Below are 20,796 nucleotides of genomic sequence, written 5' to 3' on the forward strand. Positions count from 1 at the left end.
AGTCATATATGACATAAATCACTCGTATGGGCTCTATAGACTAAGGTTGAGGTTGACAGCACTTTTTATTTTACTTCGTGTAAAAAAACTCAGAAATACCTGTATACCAACATGACAAACATAATTTAGTTTACTTTAACTTACGGATTATTTGGTCTAATCTGTAGCACCGCCAAACGAAAGCAACCGAGAGTTGCCGAGAAATGGCCGATGTCGTAAAATGAAGATTGTTATGAAATTTTCTTTTCCTTATTGTAAATTAAATACGCATCGGAAGCGATAGTTTTTATGCTCTAGTTCTATTCCCATATGTAGATAATTGATTTGAACAGGTTTTTCTTATCACACGTGTGTCGTATTCGAGAAACGTGTCAAAAACTTTTTTAGAAATTTGTAAGGCGCCATCTCGCTTCTTCCCTCGTTTTTTATCCCGTTCTGGTTTTTCAATTTTATATATATGATTGCGAAATTATACGAAGCGTCTCGTTCGAAGATGATAGATAACATGTAGTACTGTTAAGTATGCTTAAACTTCACAACGTTTAGAGATTTAAATTTGAAAAATATTCCCGCGCCCGACGCTATCACGTCGCGCGCGCCCGTGCCGGACGCCATATATTTTAGAGTAACTATGCGATATCACAGTTTCGTGTAAGATGATTACAGGGATGGGTTTCACTTTTTACGGTATTCATTTGAAATATCACTTCTTTTTTATGGGTGGGAAGTGATCATCTTCGAACGAGACGCTTCGTATAATTTCGATCGAACTTCGGCCGCCTTCGGCGGGCTCGTTTGATCGAGCAATTATACTACGCGTCTCGTTCTCGATGATAGATAACATGTAGATTTTTAGAGTCTGTGATAGAGCTATGTTTAAAAATATTTGTACTCTTTAAGTATAACATTTAAATTAAATGATACAAATATTTTATAACTTCGGCACAGTCTTTATTAATTATTCATAATCAACAAGAAAATAACAATTACAATATTTATGACATGCATATAATTAGCACAGCCTTATTTATTTTTAGTTAGAATACTAATAGCGAACTTATTATTTGTTTCTATAATAGGTTTGTTATAGAAACGTGCGAATGTTGTTGACCCCTCTGTCCAACCCGCAGTTCTTCTAATTGTATCAATGTCTATACCTCTCCTATAAGCAGTAGACACAGAGGCATGTTTTGCACTATATGCACTAAATTTTTCAGTATCAATGCCAGCCTTACCGAGTAAGGATTTGATCCAATGACCAATTGTCTGAGGACTGATTCGATTGTGAGGTTTCACCGATGACAGAAATAGTTTTTTATTTCCTCCTCTAATTGTTTCTGTTATTTTTAAATAATGAAGGATTATGGTGGCTACACAAACTTTTGGTCGTTCTCTGAAGAAAGGAATCATGAGTAGGGGTTGATTTTTTCCAAGTTTTGATGTCTTTATCCTATCAGGAATTTTTATTTGGAGCCCTGATGAACTTATATTTATCTCATCTATATTAATCAAGGCTATAGTTTGTAACCTATGGGCTGTAACGAGAACTAATAGTGTAGTCGCAATCTCTGATATTATTTTTAGGTTTAGATTCTCTAAATTACCTTGGCTTTCAATATATTCTAAAACTTGCTCGATATTCCATGTTTCTGAGTATTTAGGTGCAGAAGGACGTCTTCTGAAAATGCCCTTAAAAAATCTGGATATAATGACATCATTGGATATGTCTCTATTTGCTATGAGAGAAATTGCTGATCTTGTAGAATTTAATGTACCATAACTTGCATTTTCGTTGAATGTCATTGTCAAAAACTCTATAACATTAGCACTGGTAGGATCAAATATGTCATATTTATTACTTGTAGCAAAATGTATCCATTTTTTGAGACATCCTTTATATTGCTTAAGAGTGGATTGTGCTATTGAGTCTATAATAAAATCAACCGACATCTCTGGAACTCCTTTTTTCAGGTACGCCTCCCTGATAATTTCCCTACCACTAGAGAAAGTTTGTGTGATAGAGGATGTATTCTGCTCCTGCAAGGAGAAAGGAGTAGGTCAGTTGAAGGTTCCAATATTATAGGAGATTCACACAAAAGTGATGTAAACATCGGGTACCACGCTTGCGTGGGCCAATTTGGTACAACTACTATCCCTGTTGCTTTATCATTAATTATTTTCCTCAATACTGGTAATATTACAGCAAAAGGGGGAAAGGCGTAGAAATGTTCTTTTTCCCATGAAATCGTAAACGCATCTACTACTACTGATGCTTCTGGATCAGGGTAACGGGAGCAAAATGTTTTGCATTTGGTATTAATTCTGGATGCGAACAGATCAATACTACATGTACCAAATTTTTTTACAATATGCTTAAAATATTTGCCCGCTAGCTCCCATTCGGTGTCTAAGTTCGTATCGCGGGAAGCAGCGTCTGCGTCGACGTTTTCTTTTGACGCAATGTAAGAAGCTATATACTATCCATATTTTTCTGCTTTCACACCACTGCCATATTTTACGGGCTAATTCACTCAAGTGGGGAAATTTGACACCTCCGGCCTTATTAATGTAAGAAATAGCTGTAGTATTATCTATTCGCATTAGAATTTCACAGTTACTTAGTTTAGAGGCAAAACACTTGAATCCGAAAAAGGCAGCTAGGAGCTCAAGATAATTTATGTGAAATTTTTTATCATCCTGGTTCCAGAATCCACGGGTAGTTATTGAATTGGATTCTGCACCCCGAAGATATTTCATAAGTTGCATGTGGTCCACTCCTTCTTCGGGGTTTTCCATTAACATTGATATAGCTGCCCCGAGTGAAATCAGTCCGGTACCCACACAATTTTGGGTGTCGGCAAAGTGCTGATCTCTCTTTTTAGCAATTTCTGTTAAGTGGCTCACTATCTCCATATTTATTTTGGGTGCTTCGGTGCGAAGAGGTCCTTCTCTAGAATATTTTTTGATAAGACCCTTTCGAGTCTCCTCTGTTAGACCCTTTGCGATCCAATGAGTCCACTGTTTCTGTATAGTCTCATCAATATTTGTGGTTGCATTAGAGCAAGGTAATTCCTCTCCCATCATTTCTAGGAACTCCTGGTTCCAGTCTTGTGGAGCCTCAGTTGATTCTTGAATATTATCCTAGGGTGTAATAATATCAACGTCGGAAGAAGTGGAGAGTTGTAAGTTACAATTATTAGCAGATTTGTCAGAGTCTTTATTAGATTAGATTAGATATCTCTGGTATATTTTCTTTATTAGCCTCCACAACATCTGTAAATGAAAATATATGTATATACATATATATATGACGTATTACGATATTGCACTTGTAGTGACGCAAATTCTTTTAAAAGTGAGTACTTTTTGTACAAAAAGCGAACAAGTTCTTGTTGAACTTCGTCCGATTACAGCAATAATTGCCGTATTTTAAAGAAAATATGCTTGTATTTCGAATGGAAAAAATTATAAACTCATGTTCGTATAGAACTGAACAAGCTCGTGTGGAGCTGCTCAATATATGATGTTCGCGTAGAACGTTCATATTTAGTAGCTTTGACATACAAAACACCTTTATATTCCTTACCTGGAGTATTGTTATCCTTTTTTTGGCTTTGGATAAACTCCGTCATACATTTTGTTAGGTTATCAATTTGTTCCTGCATTAACTTGAGTTTTTTACAAGTTTTTCGATCTTCCCGGTCTTTAGATCGCGAACGTGACCTCTTTGGCATTGTTGAAACGTGGTTGAAACACAATAAACGATAATAATTAATTAATTTAGTTTCTCGAACGTTAGAAGCTTTGCACAACAAAAACAATATAGCGTCCGGCACGGCGCCGGGCGACGTGATAGAGTCGGGCGCGGGAATATTTTTCAAATTTAAATCTCTAAACGTTGTGAAGTTTAAGCATACTTAACAGTACTACATGTTATCTATCATCGAGAACGAGACGCGTAGTATAATTAGTGCTTTAATAATAAGTAACATTTAGTCCTGGGAGATCACGTAAAGCATATGGTTTGGACAATATTTACCTAATCCTCCCGAGTAACTACAACGATTTTGGACAAATACTATATTAGTTCGTTTTTTTAGCATTAGAAATAAGGTAAACAATCTTGATGTGTCATTTAATTGAAAAACTCATTTTATAAATAAGTTACGGCAAATATGTAACAATTATGAATCTAATACGATAATTTATATTCTTCTGCTTTCATAAGTAATAGTTACTGATTTTTTAAAAAGCGTTTTTCAATTAAAAGAGATGTCAAGATTGCTTACCTTCTTGCAAGTTCTTTCTAATGCTAAAAAAAACGAACTATACAAGATAATTTGCGGTTTGCGAACAGACGAGATATTACACAAAAAAAACGTACCTACTATGAAAACAGCAATTACATATGATTCGTAAAGCGAAACATCTGGGCCTAGTCCAATCATTTCTTTTAGTTGGAAAAAAAGTTTTGGATCTGTGCATGGTGGCCTTTTAGAGAATATGGCACGTTACTTACGACAACCCCGACTTTGGTATACAATATAACCATCATGGAGCGTTTCTATCGACCTGTTCTAACCATGGTTCAACGCCATGAATGTCCGTTAGGCTTTGGATTTCGGTAGATTCTTTTAGCTGTTTCCCTCATTTCGCTGGCGTCAGAAATTGACGGGAATCCAAAATGTTGCATAATAAGTCGTTTTCATGTAAAGATAAAAAATTTACCACATTTATTCTGTGGATGTTCAATTGAGCAATCATGAAAAGGACACTTAGATGGCATATTTTGGCAGCATATTAACCCTTTGTTTCTTTAAATCGTACCAAGGAATCGGTGAAATAGTCTCAAATTAAGCTCGATAGGCTTGTCCAAATTATATTTGCTAGACGGTATTAAAATCATCATAAACTCCCTAAAATAAAATAAATGTAAAACCTTCTTATATCAGATATGACTTAAAAATACCCCCAGATTATACCTTAAGAACATAGTAATACAAAATAATACACACGTCAACAGTTAGACCAGGTTTTATCTGTACCCATAATAAACGATACAGTCCTTGTTTTTGAATAAATTTCTTCTATTCTATTCTATTCTATTCCTTACTTAATCTTCTTATATTATTCGCGTTTTTTCCTTCCAGTGGATTTTTCCAACCAACAAAAGGAGGGATGCCTGTGCCTGTACAGCATCAAGAACCCCGCATACCCCGAGTACGCTGTCGTTACTGAATCACCTCTCATATGCCTCGACGTCTACCATGAGACTCCTTACCTTATTTGCGTTGGTAAGAATAAATACGAAACAAACTTTAGAACTTAAATATAACTACTTTCCTAACGTCCCTAAAGCCGACCAGTGACTAACAGGCCGCCGGACGATATCGGCCTGTCAGTTAGAACAAAAATTGGACAGTTCCCAACAACTGAACGGCCGATATCGTCCGGCGGACTGTTAGTCAGTGGTCGGCTTAAGCAGTAGGTAATATTTATTTTTTAGATAAATACAATACTTAATACCTATGTTTCCTTTATGCAGATCGTAATGTGCGGGGCACACTGTACAATTTCTTAAATTTGGTAGAATCTTACAGTTTTCTTGTGTGACAGGCCGCTACGACGGTAACGTGTGCGTTTACAACGCTCAGTTGACATTGGAGTCTTCTTACCAGTACAAATCGGATTCCGTCAAAGATAAACACACCAGTATTGTGTGGGAGGTAAATTGGACAAGCTTATTTTTATCTTTGATTAACCTTTCATATGCCTTATCCCCGTATAGGACCGTCCCGGACAAATTCGGACTGTACTTTATAAGTAATTACAAGGTTATTCATTCAGTAGCAAAGCTACAGGCATAGAAAGGGTTCAAATTCATAATTTTTTAATTTTTAGGGTTCCGTACCCAAAGGGTAAAACGGGACCCTATTACTAAGACTTCGCTGTCCGTCCGTCCGTCCGTCCGTCCGTCCGTCCGTCCGTCCGTCCGTCTGTCACCAGGCTGTATCTCACGAACCGTGATAGCTAGACAGTTGAAATTTTCACAGATGATGTATTTCTGTTGCCGCTATAACAACAAATACTAAAAACAGAATAAAATAAAGATTTAAATGGGGCTCCCATACAACAAACGTGATTTTTGACCAAAGTTAAGCAACGTCGGGAGTGGTCAGTATTTGGATGGGTGACCGTTTTTTTTTTTGCTTTTTTTTTGTTTTTTTTTTTGCATTATGGTACGGAACCCTTCGTGCGCGAGTCCTACTCGCACTTGCCCGGTTTTTTTTTGTTAAAACGAGGCCTTATTTTATTTACTTGCTCACCTTCTTGTTCCATTATTAATCCCTCATCATCAAGTTTAATAATGACATGGACATACCAAATAAGTCCAAACTTGAAAGGTGTCTTTCTTTAGCCACTGAAGAGTTCTACTATCTATACATTCTATACCATGGTACCACTAGCCATTTTAAACTTTTATAGACCTGTTTTCTGAATTTAAGCATGAATTATAATAGACCTTTTCAGTTTGCGTTAAAGTCCAATTAAAAATATGACGTTCCCGACATGCATTGCGATCTAAAAGTCCGACAATGATTTTATATCATCCAGATCCGCTGGGGTCCCCGCCTGCTCGACGGCGAGGCCTCCTTCTTCTCTATATCCGGCGATGGTCGCGTGGTCCAATGGGCGGTGATGCCGGGCGAGCTGCAGGCCACGACCATCATTACACTGCAGTCGCCTGTAGCTCCGATCCCTGGACCAGACGGGACCATGCTCACCGTTAACAGTAACTACATTTATTCTGTAATCCGTCCCGGCGAGCGTGCATTCTCAGTATTCCTAATCAGCTTCATTAGTGAACAGAAGTCAAGGAATGTTTAAATAGGCATTGTAATTACAATTATTTGATCCAATAATTCCTCCTGATGCTTTTTAAATGATTCCTGCATATTACTTTAAATAGTTTAAATCCGTCACTCGATCCACTTTGCTTGTAGATACCCCTCCTACGTTTGATCTCATTTAATTAAACGTTCAACTCACCGAGCATATTGGGGATCTTCTTTTGTCCAGAGCGTTGAGAAGAAAATAATATTGGAAGATTCCTAGTTTAATGTAGATCCTTAAATAAACTATGCACTTCTAAATTTGATTTAAGGTTGCGGCAGCTGTATTTGCTTCCACCCCGAGAAACACGAGATCTTTATGGTGGGAACGGAAGATGGCATGATCCATACTTGTTCCTTGAAGTACAATCGTAACTACGTGCGCTCTGTCCAGGTATTGTTTTACATTAGTTAGACTATAAGAAGCTCTTAATAACTTCACTGTTTCTTAATCCCTAAATACGGTGGCTAAAAAATAACTGCATTCCCGTTGCCAGGGAGGTTTTGGGATTATACTGAGCTACTTTTACTATTCGACCAACACCAAAATCGCGAAAAAAAGTTTACCCTCCCATAGAAAATGGACCATCCAAAATGTATGAAACGGCCACATTTTTTTTTCGCGATTTGGTCCCATAGTAAAAGTTGCTCAATATGATCCCAAAACCTCCCTGGCAACGGGAATGTAGTTATTTTTAGCCACCTGTATATACAAAACGAACCCACTAGTATTTATCTTCCAGGCCCATCACATGCCGGTGTACAGAATCAACTACAACTACTATAATAACAGTATTTACGCGTCTTGTTCCGGCGACTGGAGGGTTAAGATATGGGAAGATGGAAGAGAGTAAGTAATTTATGGAAAAGGTAAAAAATGCAGGTTAGCTCCCGAACCGAGCAAATTCAATGCCAGCTAGCTAACGCATATATTTCATTATATTTCATCACCACTACATGACGGAACGCACACTACTCGTTTATTTATTTTTTTTACATTTGACTCTTTAACACGAACTTGCAAAAATGAAGGTACAAACTTTAGTTTTTGACAATGTCAATTTTTATTTGAACTTGCATCGACCTTGGTTGATATCCACCGAGCTGCGCCAAACTCGGCCACATAAATCTCGTTTTTTGTGTTTCCACATCATGACTGGGTCTTTATGTCGTAGAAAGAGATATGACGTGGAAGAGAACCAATATCGACGCAAGTTTCATATAAGAGCGCTGGTGGCCTAGCGGTAAGAGAGTGCGACTTTCAATCCGGAGGTCGCGAGTTCAAATTCCGGCTCGTACCAATGAGTTTTTCGGCATTTATGTACGAAATATCATTTGATAGTTAGCAGTCGCTTTTCGGTGAAGGAAAACATCGTGAGGAAACCAGACTAATCCCAATAACACCTAGTTTCCCCTCTGGGTTGGAAGGTCAGATGGCAGTCGCTTTCGTAAAAACTACGTCAATTCTTGGGATTAATTGTCAAGCGGACCCCAGGCTCCCATGAGCCGTGGCAAAATGCCGGGATAACGCAAGGAAGATGAAGAAGAAGAAGATCGACGCAAGTTTAATCAAGTATCGAAGTATTAAAGCGGTTGTTTATTACAGTGAGCCTCTGTTCATGTTCGAGCTGGGCGCCGCGGTGGGCGACGTGAAGTGGGCGCCCTACTCCAGCACCGTCTTCGCGGCCTGCACTGCCGAGGGAAAAGTAAGATCGTTTATATTATATTATTCTTTATTGCAACCATGGTATTCATACAGTTCTTAAAGATAGAGTAACAGAGTATCTCATGGACCCAGGCAAGGGCATAGCAAATCACTGATACGGAACCACACGAGACAGCTCTACCGCTCACTCTGATACGAAGCCGCACATCACACGCAAGCGGGACATCACACTCATATACCGGAGCGACGTGCGAATTCGCATCCAATGCGAAGACAGTCTATGCACGTATATAGTGGTATCCTGCTCTCACATCGGAGCGGCGTGAGCATCCGCATCCGCAACACGCAACGAATATGAAGATCGCCTTCTGTCTGGCCGATCAATATTAAAATTGCATGCAATTCTAAAACAAAAAATATGACAACCGAATCTAATATAAATACTTACAATATATATACAGTGGTACTACTAAACGAAATTAATAACTAGCTTAAATCTAAAATAGGCCCTTGAGGCATTGTACCAAGGATGCTGGCGGCATTTCCTCGCTGTATCGCAATGCTGATACGTTGTGCGAGGTAGCCGCCAACTCTTCGGTCACCAGTTACGTCAACCAGACGCTTCGCGATTTCTGCGAACAACTTGTACTATAAACCTTTTAGGCTTCGGTGATGCATCCGAGCGTGCATATGGAGGTGTATAAGGAGACGAAGTGACAACTCGGCTGGTGTGTTCCAAGTCGAAGGTCAGTCCCCTTAAAACAGTCTCCGTTGCGAGATTGGAATTGTGTGCTGCAGTCCTCCTGGCGAAGCTCATGCGGAAGGTGCAAGATAACTTCTAATAATATAAATACTTACCTGCCTTATAAACTGGCCATTTATAAGTGATGGTCATATAAACATGAGTGAAGAAATGTTCCGGAAAGACCTTTAAAAGTTTACAGGGAAAGGTGGACATTTTGATATTCACTTAGGTACCTAAATAATATGTATTCTTAAGAAAATGTAGGAGAGAGGGCCTTCGTATAAGCAACGTATAGGTCCGTTAAATCTCGTTTGTTATCTTAGAATACCTAATAATTAAATCTTATTATTGTTTCGTTTCTATATTAGGTATTGTATTGTAATATATAAATACTTAGGTAGAGTCGTAGTGTGTTTGACATACATAACTAATGTGAACAGTATGTGACATTATAATATAAACGTCGTATAAAGACGTAATGGCAATTATAATTTCAGGTGTACGTGTTCGACTTGAACGTAAACAAATACCGGCCGATTTGCGTTCAAGCCGTGGTCTCCAAGAAGACGAAAAAATTGACACGGCTGGACTTCAACTCGCGGCTGCCTGTCATTGTCTGCGGTGACACTAAGTATGATATTGATTGATATCTACAGATTATACCTACAGTGAGCAACAGAAATAGCTACGCGAATGAGGTGTTCGAAATGATCTACACGGTCAGTAGGTATACATACCTTACACACGTGGCTCTACTTTCTTAACGACAAAGTTGATTACACAAACGGGTCTACCGCGATATAATTTCATTGTTGTTGTCTTTCCGTGACCACAGCTGGTGCAACTCAGCTGAAACGTCGGAATTTAAGGTAAAAACAGTTAAATTATATCGCGGTTTGTGTAATTAAATATGTGTACAAAACGCGAGCGTTTATAGTGTTATAAAGTTGTGCTTAGATCATTTTGAACACCTCGCTCGCTTAGTTACATTTATGCTGATTGTATAGTCAACAAGTAAATTATCTTGACACCAATTTTTTAGGATATATAGTATGATGTATTATAATAATTCCACATCGTTTTATCTAACCAAATGGGAGGCCCATTTCGACGCGACGACACGTCACGTTATGTTAGTAAAATGGACGCTTAGTTTCTAAGTTAATATTTCGCCCGCTCTCGCATCGCCTCCATAGCTCAGGGGTTAGAGCACTGGTCTTGTAAACCAGGGGTCGAGAGTTCAAATCTCTCTGGGGGCAGGAAGTTGAAATCTCTTTTTTGTTTTTTTCTTCGTTTTATTTGGTTTTATTTTTAAAAGTATTATGTTTTCAGGGGCACCTGTCACGTAGTAAAACTGTCACCGAATTTGCGAGTCATGTGCAAGCCGCCTAAGAAAGCAGTTGGTGTTGATCAAAGAACGCTTCAGGTAAGAACATTTTTCATTTATTATTATTGTTTAAATAAAATTATATTGACAGGTTTTAATAATATTCTATATCGTAATGTACATTTTTATCATGACAAATGGACGCAACTATTTTTTGTTTCAATGATAAACTTTTGTCGTGAGACTCTCCAATTAGGTATCATAATTCTTTGTAACGGTTACTTTATGCATTTTTTTCTTTATTACTCTTTTTTCTTGATTTTGGACCTTATTTTACAATGATTAGTGCCAAGTGCGACTTAAAACATCCTGCCTGGCCTATTAACTACCAATACTATAATAGAACATTTATAATATAATAGAACATTTGCTAGTAGTAGTAAATAAACGGGCCATTAAATACTTAATTTTAATTACCTGATTATAATTATTTAATTGTACTTACATTCTTTTCTTTTGTTTGTTTTCATAATCGTGTTTATTTCATTAACAAATTGTATAAATTATTGCATTACAGATAATGAAGTTGGATAAACTGTTGACTTTAGTTCGCGATCCGCCTTACAGAGTGGGAGTCGTGGATGAAAAATTTGATGACGACTAAAGATTTACTTACTTTTACTTTTTATAAATTATTTACGATATTATTAATTATATAACTATTTATATTGCAAATAAAACTCCTAAAATATTTTAGACTCTTTATTTATTTATTAAAACTCTGAAATAAAACAAATAGGACTAAGTCTATGACTACATTAGTTATTTGTAAACTCTAAAAAACAAACAATTCCATTTTCAATGGCTTCCAAAAGTCACATACATGTTTAAAATAGAAGTAAAGAAACAGGTGGAGAATTTTTTGTCATTACCTGGAATATTAAAATACTTACTTAAAACAGGTAAACCTATGTAAGTCATTGCATGAGGTCGGGTTTTTAACCCTTTTCCAGGCATAGTACGTTTTATCGACCACATACGCGCCAAGGGAATTTCAACCCTAGCATTCCGATTTAAGGATTAAATTAGATTGGATTTTCGGGAAATGAGACTTGTCTTCAAATGAATCATCAAAGCTGGATTAATTGGAATATATTTGGATTTTTCGGGAAAACCTTGTAGATTGGTGCGGCCTGGAAAAGGGTTAATTATTAATGCATTTTGTTCCGATGCAAGAATCATGAACAATCGAGCACAACTACAATACATGAGTGATTATTTGAGCTATCGATTTTAAATTAGTACGTTTAAGGAGTATGGGATGAAAATATCCCCCACTTCTTTTTAGATTTTGGAAATTCGAATTACAGTAGAATCCGCTTATAATGACATCGAAGGGAAGTGACAAATACGTCATACTAAGCGGATGTCATATAAAACATAGTTGTACAACTTCTTATTTTTGTTATGTTTTCCAAATTAATCTCAAATTCCTTTGTGAGAAATGAGTTTTATTAAACTTGTAATAAATATCAACTTGTCACTGAGAATCAAAACTAAAATACCTTACACGCCACGAACACACCAAACATCCTCGCAGGGAAAGACGTGGTGACGGCCACGAAAACCAGCGAATGTGTCAATATAACCGGACATAATTTCATGGAAATAGGATTTTTACGTCATAGTAAGCGATTTGTCACTATAAGCGAAGTCATCTTATCCGAATTTGTCACAAAGAATTTTATATGAAAACCAAACTTCGCACAGTATTTACGTCATAGTAAGCGGTTGGTCAGCATAAGCGGAGTCATAATAAACGGATTCTACTGTATTATCCGCGCTCCAATTTGCCACAAGTGAGCATGTTTCTTTTACATAACATTCTGATACCTTTGCCGTATAACCTTCTAAAGTGTCATTCTATAGAACTTGCTAATTATGTAAACCATAGAATTAGATGACAAAGAACAACTGTCAATCTTCAAAAGTGTAACCAAAAACGAAATGCAAGTGTGTGCGTAAATTGTCTATGTGAGATCAAAAATAGTGATGTCATTGTTACAACATATTAATAATCTGTCGATGTTTGATTGCTTTATCGACTACTTTTTCAAATGTGTTATTTTAAACGTTAAAATTCTACGACGTTATGACGTATAAATAACACTTGCACTGCGTTTGCCATCAAAATCGTTGCAGACTTATCTTAATGTAACTCTTACTGTGTTGGAAAGTGAAGTTTAAGTTTACCGCTATACATGAACTCCTTCAAAAAGGTATAACAATCGTTATTATTTGAAGTCGGTTATAAAAGCTAATATCTTAATGATGTCTTGTGAAGAAATAATTACATAGCTATTAATATACCGACAAGTTATCGATACTGTCATATGAACATTTTGTCAAGCCCTAGCATAAAGTAACAGATTATGTTTTTACACAAAATATTTTAAATTATAGACTAATATGATAAAATGCTAGCACACAAAGGAAGAAAAACTTATAATGAACTGTATAAACCGGCTTCTTACACTTTTTACGCTGTTAATTTGACAAAATATCGTTATGAAAATTTCGCTCGGAATATCATAAATCCTCTGAAATGAGTATTTGCTTGGACTATTTGGCCCTGTGACACTGCAATCCGGCACACTACAAGACACCATCTTCCCCGAATTACTTTATTTAATACTTTTCGTCCTAATCCGTGTATATTTTTCAATTTGAAAATTACCGTGATAAGCTCTTGGCCGTCCGCGGCCGTCGTCAAACTCAAAAGTGGTTACGTTTTCTCTTTAGTAGTCTGACTCTTTCGCACTCATGGGATGTTCATATACGTGATGGCTTCCCTTTCGCACACTTCAGCTGTCTGTCAAGCGCGAGCGGATGGTAGGTCTATGATGTAAACAGACCGCCATATTGAAACTGTCACTGAATGATGATTTCAGTATGGCGGTTTGTTTACGAGGGTACATCAAAAAGTCTTTAGAATTGATATCAGCTAAACACATAATGATACGTTTTGATTATTGGTCATGATACATCACTTTTTGGTAGGTAATAAATTGCATAAGTAAAGACATAAATAAATTAATTACTTTTTATGTTATCGATAAACAATGACAGTAGGGTAGGTGATGTCTTAATATCAGTAAATTCAGGCAAGTTTTTGTGATCATTCAGGAACGATTTTCTCAAAATTTTTGGTGAAGAAGTCATAAAAATTGGTACTTAAATTAAAACTTGGGTTTTTAAGAATGAATTAGTATTTAATAATATGTTGTAAATTTTAATTTTCAGGCTAGGATGTCCTTTCAATGTTAAAGGTAGTAATTTTAGGTCTTCACACATTTATTTGTTCAATTAAAAAAAAAAATGGAAACATACCACAAAAATAAATATGAAAATACAAAATAATGCCTATCAAACATTGTTCAATAAAAATCGGAAGAATCTTTTAAAGAAAAACGCAATTAAATAAAATACCTACTTTTAAGATGATTTTGGGCCTCAGACCATGCAGTTTCCCAAGAATGCTGCGCAGAATCTTGTGCTTGAATTAAAGAGTTGCGTATTGCGTAATCAAGAGTATGTCTTTTGCAATTACTGCACATTCTTTGATTCTTAAAAATCTCCTATAAATTGGCTGTACTAGCGATAAACTAAAAAAAAAAGGAAAATTAGTACCTAAAATTGTGATTCTTTTTTTTTATGGACGAAGATGCCAGATTTTTTAATACTGAATATGCAGATAAACTAATAAAGAGGTTGCCTAAAAGTAAAAAATAACAGGATACCTGTAATTCCATGATATCATAGCGTTTCTAATTTCTTTTTGATTCCCCCTCGTACATAGCAAGTTCCATAGAATGACACTTTATGACAATAATGGAATCTAGTAACAATACAATACAAATACTTTTTCTTGCACACCGCAATCCAAGATAATTATACAGATAATACAGCAACTCAACCAGTGGTAAACAATAGGCAGTTTTATCGCAATAATGCAATGTCTTCCAGAATTTATGAACAATTTAAGAATGATTTGGAATAGTTTTTGTGCATCTGAGGATCGAAAGTGCTCGTGATTCCGAGTAGAAATAAGTGAAATAACGTACTACATCCAAAGTAAGAAAGTCATGGTTTTTTTTTAATAGACCTCAATATCGTTTACAATAAAATCTCCCTAGTATGTACGATTCCCTCGACCCTAGAATGATTGTCATTATTATTTATAAACCTTGTATACGTGCACAGAATCCGTGCTGAGACAGATATTTTGGGCATCCCACAATAAGTTTTAATTTATCGCGGACGTGACGCGTATGGCAGCTACCTTAATAAGCTGCAGAAATCTGTAGTATATAATATACCGTTGAATTTATAGCTAAGTTATCAAATGTTACCATGCCAAATATCGGTTTCTTAGCTTTATCAGAAGTCTTTAAAAAAATTGCGTCACGTACCCGATACTTCTGGAATGCCCCATTTATTACTTTTTGGTTTGTAACATGACAACCTTACCCACAAACATCTTCATATTTTCCTTACAACATATGAAATGCTTTGGAGACCAAATGTAGGTATACTAGTCAAAATCTAAACACATTTCATTCAAGGCAAGCATTACAATTATCTAGTAGATTCGAAAATACTGTTAAAACTTACTTCTAATTTCTTTGGTCGCGGTGAAATCATGATTCATGACTAGACAATGAGATCAGACTCGTATATAAGGAATAGGGATTTCATAATAATTATTTTTAAAACTACTTTAACTACACGCGTGTTGTGCCTTGTAACGTGCCCTTAGAGCATTTAGTAACTGGAGATGTCATCGCTGTCATTTTCTTTACGAAATAGTCTGCCGATTTTGCGGGGGAGGGGACGTCAAATGTATTCCTATTTCTACATGATTTGTATGTAACATACAAATAGCCATGTCCGTTCATACAAGTTTGCACAATTGAGCAAGTTTTTCGGCAGAGGGGTAAGCTCTTAAAGGCGACTCCAGTTATTAAATGCTCTAAGAACGTGCCTCACAAATAGACCTTTCATATTTGTATTTAGTCGTAAATTCAATATCAGTCCTGAACACTTCTTATTCCAACATTCTTCAGACTAAATTTTGTTTGTAACAGGTTTTCATTTGTGAGTGATCTAATCTAAAATGACCCTTATGGGTATAACAGCTTGGGTCCAATCCGGTTGCACCGCTCGACGGCTGCGGCGCCGAGCTTGAGGTCTAAGAAAGCGCTTGCGTCATTTGGCGCCGGCGCCTGGCGTCCAGCAAATTGTATCTGCGAAAAAAAACACTATTATTAAAACAGTTGGTTCATCACTATTTCATCAAATCCTCATACCTATACATATCTATAGTAAATTTGGTGTACAAATAATGGCTTTGTTTAGATTTGTGGGATAAGTTTCGCGAAGTGCTCTTTATGGATTTGATGACTCAACCACATAACAGAAAAATTCCAAAAAATAATCCATTATATTCATATTGTTCTGTAAATTAGCCATTAGTGAGATAACTATTTAAATGTTTATTACTACGATTTCTTTGATGGGTATAGTATAAAATAAGAGAAGATAGGCCAGCCGATTTAGATAAATTATGATTGTTTCATGTTTATCTTTGAAGCTTTACGATTTAAAAATGTCTACCCTGCTTAGTATAGATATATTTAAAGGCGATTGTATGCTAACACAATTTATTGGTAGCACAGATTTTAGCCACCAAATATTTACTAAAACCCTCTACCTGCGCAAGTGGATGCAAGTGCCTCACCGGGAAGGGTTTCTGATGCGCCAGCACCCAGTCCGCGGGCACCATGGTCCCGTTCTTGGCCGCGAATGGGAGCACTAGCACGTATACGTTGTTGGTAGCAGAGTAGGCCACTAGCCACCAAATAATAAAACCCTCTACCTGCGCAAGTGGATGCAAGTGCCTCTCCGGGAAGGGCTTCTGATGCGCCAGCACCCAGTCCGCGGGCACCATGGTCCCGTTCTTGGCCGCGAATTGGAGCACTAGCACGTGCACGTTGTTGGTAGCAGAGTAGGCCACTAGCCGCCAAATAATAAAACCCTCTACCTGCGCAAGTGGATGCAAGTGCCTCTCCGGGAAGGGCTTCTGATGCGCCAGCACCCAGTCCGCGGGCCACATGGTCCCGTTCTTGGCCGAGAATGGGAGCACTAGCACGTGCACGTTGTTGGTAGCAGAGTAGGCCACTAGCCGCCAAATAATAAAACCCTCTACCTGCGCAAGTGGATGCAAGTGCCTCTCCGGGAAGGGCTTCTGATGCGCCAGCACCCAGTCCGCGGGCCACATGGTCCCGTTCTTGGCCGAGAATGGGAGCACTAGCACGTATACGTTGTTGGTAGCAGAGTAGGCCACTCTGTGAACATGAAGATACATGGAATCAATATTAGTACTATAATCCTCATCATTTACCAATTGCGTGTTGAAAATCAGCGGGCCTTGGCTGATTTTTACGAATTAATTAGGTTTCTTAGGATAGTATTCCACCTATCCAATTTCTTTGTCCAATGTGTATTGCGTCTCACATTTTGCTTAATAGGAGAGTGAGACGCAATGACATTCGGACAAAGAAATTGGACAAGTGGAATACCACCCTTAACGGCCTTAACCGCGTTTTCTTTTACCAAAAAGCAACTAGGAAATAACACAAGCAATGGCGCTAGGCAAAATGGAGCGTTGGCGACATTGACCTTGGAAGGTCCCTGTCATTTTTCTATCTATTTTTTAAAGACTGTTTTTTCGATTTTAACTTATAAACTTGCGAGGCCCTCGCAAGCCGTCGCTATGTCGCTAATACCCAGCGTCGCCATTGCTCAACGGTACACTCAGCCGCAAAAGTGCATACTCTTTATGAATGAATTATATTCATATAGCGGGTACCGGGTGCCGTGTCTCTTCTTCGTCGAAACCTCATGACTGAGGGTCGTGACCGCCATAAGTCGCTTTAACTTGGATTGCTCTCCAACCTGGCCGATCTTCTGCCTTCCGCATAGAGCCCTGGAACTTGACACTTGTGACTTCCTCAATGGCATCAAACCAATGTGTGGGTATTCTGCCTCTGCCTCTTCTGCCCTCAACCTGGCCACCGATCATCAACTTCTCTAGACTGTCGGGTTCCCGCCGGGCCAAGTGCCCAAAGAAACCGAGGATTCTACTGAGACAGATAGTAGAGAGACGGGTTTTTATGTTGAGCTCGTTCAGAATAGACACTCTGGTGCGATGCGCTGTCCTTGAGATACCCAACATTTTGCGCCAGCACCACATTTCGAACGCGTCTATTCTTGCCCTTGTGCGAGCTTTTAGGGTCCAAGTTTCCGCTGCATCAAGAGTTCAAGCTCACCTATAGTAGTGCCCTTTAGTTGCGCGTTCCCACACATAGCCCTCGGGGTCTGCGCCACCGCGCTGCAGCCACGGCACGCGCGGCACGTCAGACTCGTGGATGCCGATCTCCACATGCTCTGCCCAAGGTAGGAGGTCCCCCCTGCAACATAAAAGTGTGGATTGTAGTTCTGGCTTGTCATAATTATCGCCTGATGATAGGCTATAGCCGGGTCCACACAGAGTGAGCATAGGCGCGAGGTTTCCTCGCGCACAAAACGGCCAGTGTAGACATGCCTCGCGCGCGCCGCCTCGGCCGAGGCACGTCTACACTGGCCGTTTTGTGCGCGCGTATGCTCGCTCTGTGTGTGTGGCGTGTGGCGATGACACAGATGTACAAGTAGACATATACCGCACGACGGCGCCCAGCAGCGACGTGGTCTCTAGCCAGCAGCGCGCGCCGGCCTGCGCTAGCGCTCGCAGCACGTGCGCGGCGCTCCGCCTCATGTTGCGCCGGCAACATGGCGGCGTGTTGCGGTGGGACAGGATGTATGAAGGTGTTCCTTGCACTGATGGGAAGCAACGCTAAAATAGATACGTAATCAAAATTAAAATGTTGGCAAAAAGCAAATCTATTACCACACTTTTTTTAAATAAATATGATTCCAGAGCCTGTTTTAATTTTTTAAGGGTTGATAAAATGTAATAATTGCCAAAATAGCCCCTTGTCAGTTGTTTTATCTACACAGCTACTTTTAGGGCCAGTTGCACCAATCACAATTAACAGACTGATCATCATCACACATAAGAGAACTACGAAATTTCCCATACAATAAAATTTTGCGCAAAACTTCAATGGAGACAGACGGTTCAGTGCTACCAACCATTAATGTATTTACCAGATTCTTTTACTACACTTAGGGCCACCTGCACCTTCCCACTGACCCGGGGTTAACTGGTTAAACCGTTAACTCAGTGTCAAATTGTAATGGTAACCATGGTATCCCCAGGTTTAACTGGTTAACCCCCGGTTAGTGGAATGGTGCAAGTGGTGCTTAATAAAACATTACAATAAAATTCAAGCAACTATAAGTACACCTATCTTTTTCAGTTTGAGCATCTAGCTCATATCTTACTTGTGTTTCCCGTTTACATCCAAACCACTGCACCCTCCCATCTTCCCTAATCATAGCTTTGACTCCCAACATCTTGTAAAGAGCAACTCTTGTGTCCCTCATATGGCGAATGGACTTCTGTCTTGCAGATGGACTTTTCAACACTCCTCTGCCTCCTCCTAACTTTCCTTCAAGAATTTGTACCTGTAATACAAATAATGTTGTCAAGACTAAATGAAATAATGGACAAAATGAATCTAAATTTCAATGCATATTCAAAATTTTGTCACCTTCAGATCTTTTGCAGACATTTGCAAATAGAGTGACTCGGGGAATGGCAATGCAAAAGGCTGTGGGAAGCTGTGCAAATATGCTGTCTTAATTAACAAGGCATGCTGCCCGTGAACTGCATCACAGATCTTCCCAGACGCATCCTTATTGTACTGAAGAGTCCAATCGGCATAATTCCACTTGATATGTTGGCAAATAAGACGCGCGCTTGCAACTCCTATAGCTACAGCAGGGGCTGAGGGTGCCGTGGCGGCGATGGCCGCTTGCTGCAGCACCCGCCGCGAGACGCGCGTCGAGTCAGGTACAAATAGCACATAATCAGTGTGAATATACGTCAAAGGATCCAATTCTTTTGGCGCTGCGTTGAGCCGCAGCTCTAATGTTACCACCTTCACGTTCCGAAGGGTCTCGTTGCTAGCGGAGAATGGGAAAGGTGGGTACGGCGTCGTCTCGCTAACCACAACCACTGGCACGTTAGGGAACGCCGATACGAACGACTGCACGCTGTCCGCGACGTCATTTTCGAAGTCTTCAAATTGCCGGAACACTACAGTCAGCAATTTTGATATATGGCGGGACGTTCTGGGATGTGAAGGGCTAGGAGCTACAGTCACAGGAGCAATCGGATACAATTTAAACTGCGGACACAAGTAAACACATAGTCCAGTAGCAATAAATATAGTTATTAATATAATGCGACATCGCAAAACGCGTAAGAGCATTATTTTCATTCATGCGCTTGAACATTTCATTCGCGACATTTTGTAGGGCAATTGAATTTCAAATTTTTGGACAAATCAAATAACTACAATAATCATAGACCTATATAATAGGGACAAGACATATTGTTCTATACGTACAATTGCTTATAGAAATAGCACCCATTTTGACGGCACACACATAAATATATATCTATCTCGTTTTTACTCAGCACTGTAACCCATAGCAAAAAAAGGTGACAGTATTTCAGTACGGACATAAAGTGTTCCATGAAAATACGTAAATACCTAATGCGGCCGAAAATCCGCCATGTTTAGTCACGCAAATGTCATTGTCTGTCAGTTCAGCAGGTACTTGTCCTGTCAAAAAGTCGTGGTGAAAATTAAAATTATTAATTATCTTTCAATATTTTGCTTGTGATTGAAAATAATTGAAGCCAAATGTGAATAATTACGTCGCGAATATGCCAGTGTGTAGTGTATTAGGGTGCGGCATAAGAAAACCACCAAATCAGCCATCTTTAACCATACACAGGTACGCTATAATTTACATGAAAAATATTGGTTATTGTTAATGTTCCTGGGAAATTTAAGGATGTTTCACATTATAAATAGCAAGGTTCTTCTGTGCAGTTATAGATCATGAAGTGATTGGATTTATTTAACTATAT

General features: G+C 38.6%; 2 protein-coding genes and 1 non-coding gene across 3 annotated transcripts in view; 2 read left to right on the forward strand and 1 right to left on the reverse strand.

The window, feature by feature from the left end:
* The window catches only part of LOC134798179 (dynein intermediate chain 2, ciliary), a 32,016-nt gene extending 20,634 nt beyond the window's left edge, over positions 1-11,382 (forward strand). The window contains exons 10-18 of the mRNA XM_063770527.1: positions 5,151-5,294; positions 5,617-5,726; positions 6,616-6,793; positions 7,166-7,287; positions 7,637-7,743; positions 8,500-8,599; positions 9,802-9,935; positions 10,637-10,730; positions 11,209-11,382. Coding sequence (XP_063626597.1) covers positions 5,151-5,294; positions 5,617-5,726; positions 6,616-6,793; positions 7,166-7,287; positions 7,637-7,743; positions 8,500-8,599; positions 9,802-9,935; positions 10,637-10,730; positions 11,209-11,295 — 1,076 coding nt within the window. The 3' untranslated portion in view covers positions 11,296-11,382. The remainder of the gene's footprint in view (positions 1-5,150; positions 5,295-5,616; positions 5,727-6,615; positions 6,794-7,165; positions 7,288-7,636; positions 7,744-8,499; positions 8,600-9,801; positions 9,936-10,636; positions 10,731-11,208) is intronic.
* Trnat-ugu (transfer RNA threonine (anticodon UGU)) lies at positions 10,491-10,563 on the forward strand. Its single transcript has one exon. It is a non-coding gene; the product is annotated as a tRNA-Thr (tRNA).
* Positions 11,383-13,538: 2,156 nt separating the features above from the next.
* LOC134798180 (ribitol 5-phosphate transferase FKRP) lies at positions 13,539-20,215 on the reverse strand. The gene is made up of 6 exons (XM_063770528.1): positions 19,406-20,215; positions 19,137-19,319; positions 18,413-18,585; positions 18,023-18,163; positions 16,900-17,038; positions 13,539-15,937 (listed from the first exon to the last, which is right to left on the reverse strand). The coding sequence occupies exons 1-6, from the start codon at positions 20,135-20,137 to the stop codon at positions 15,815-15,817; spliced, it is 1,491 nt and encodes a 496-aa protein (XP_063626598.1). The 5' UTR covers positions 20,138-20,215; the 3' UTR covers positions 13,539-15,814.
* Positions 20,216-20,796: the final 581 nt, after the last annotated feature.

The sequence above is a fragment of the Cydia splendana genome, chromosome 16 (genome assembly GCF_910591565.1).
Source record: "Cydia splendana chromosome 16, ilCydSple1.2, whole genome shotgun sequence".
In the NCBI taxonomy this organism is placed as follows: Eukaryota; Metazoa; Arthropoda; class Insecta; order Lepidoptera; family Tortricidae; genus Cydia; species Cydia splendana.

Coding starts and splice junctions, on each gene's coding strand:
- LOC134798180 (XM_063770528.1), bottom strand. CDS start 20,137: ATGAAAATAATGCTCTTACGCGTTTTGCGATGTCGCATTATATTAATA. Junction 18,586..19,136: donor GATGTAAACGGGAAACACAA/GTAAGATATGAG, acceptor TATCTATTTTAG/CGTTGCTTCCCATCAGTGCA. Junction 17,039..18,022: donor ACTAAAGGGCACTACTATAG/GTGAGCTTGAAC, acceptor TCATGTTCACAG/AGTGGCCTACTCTGCTACCA.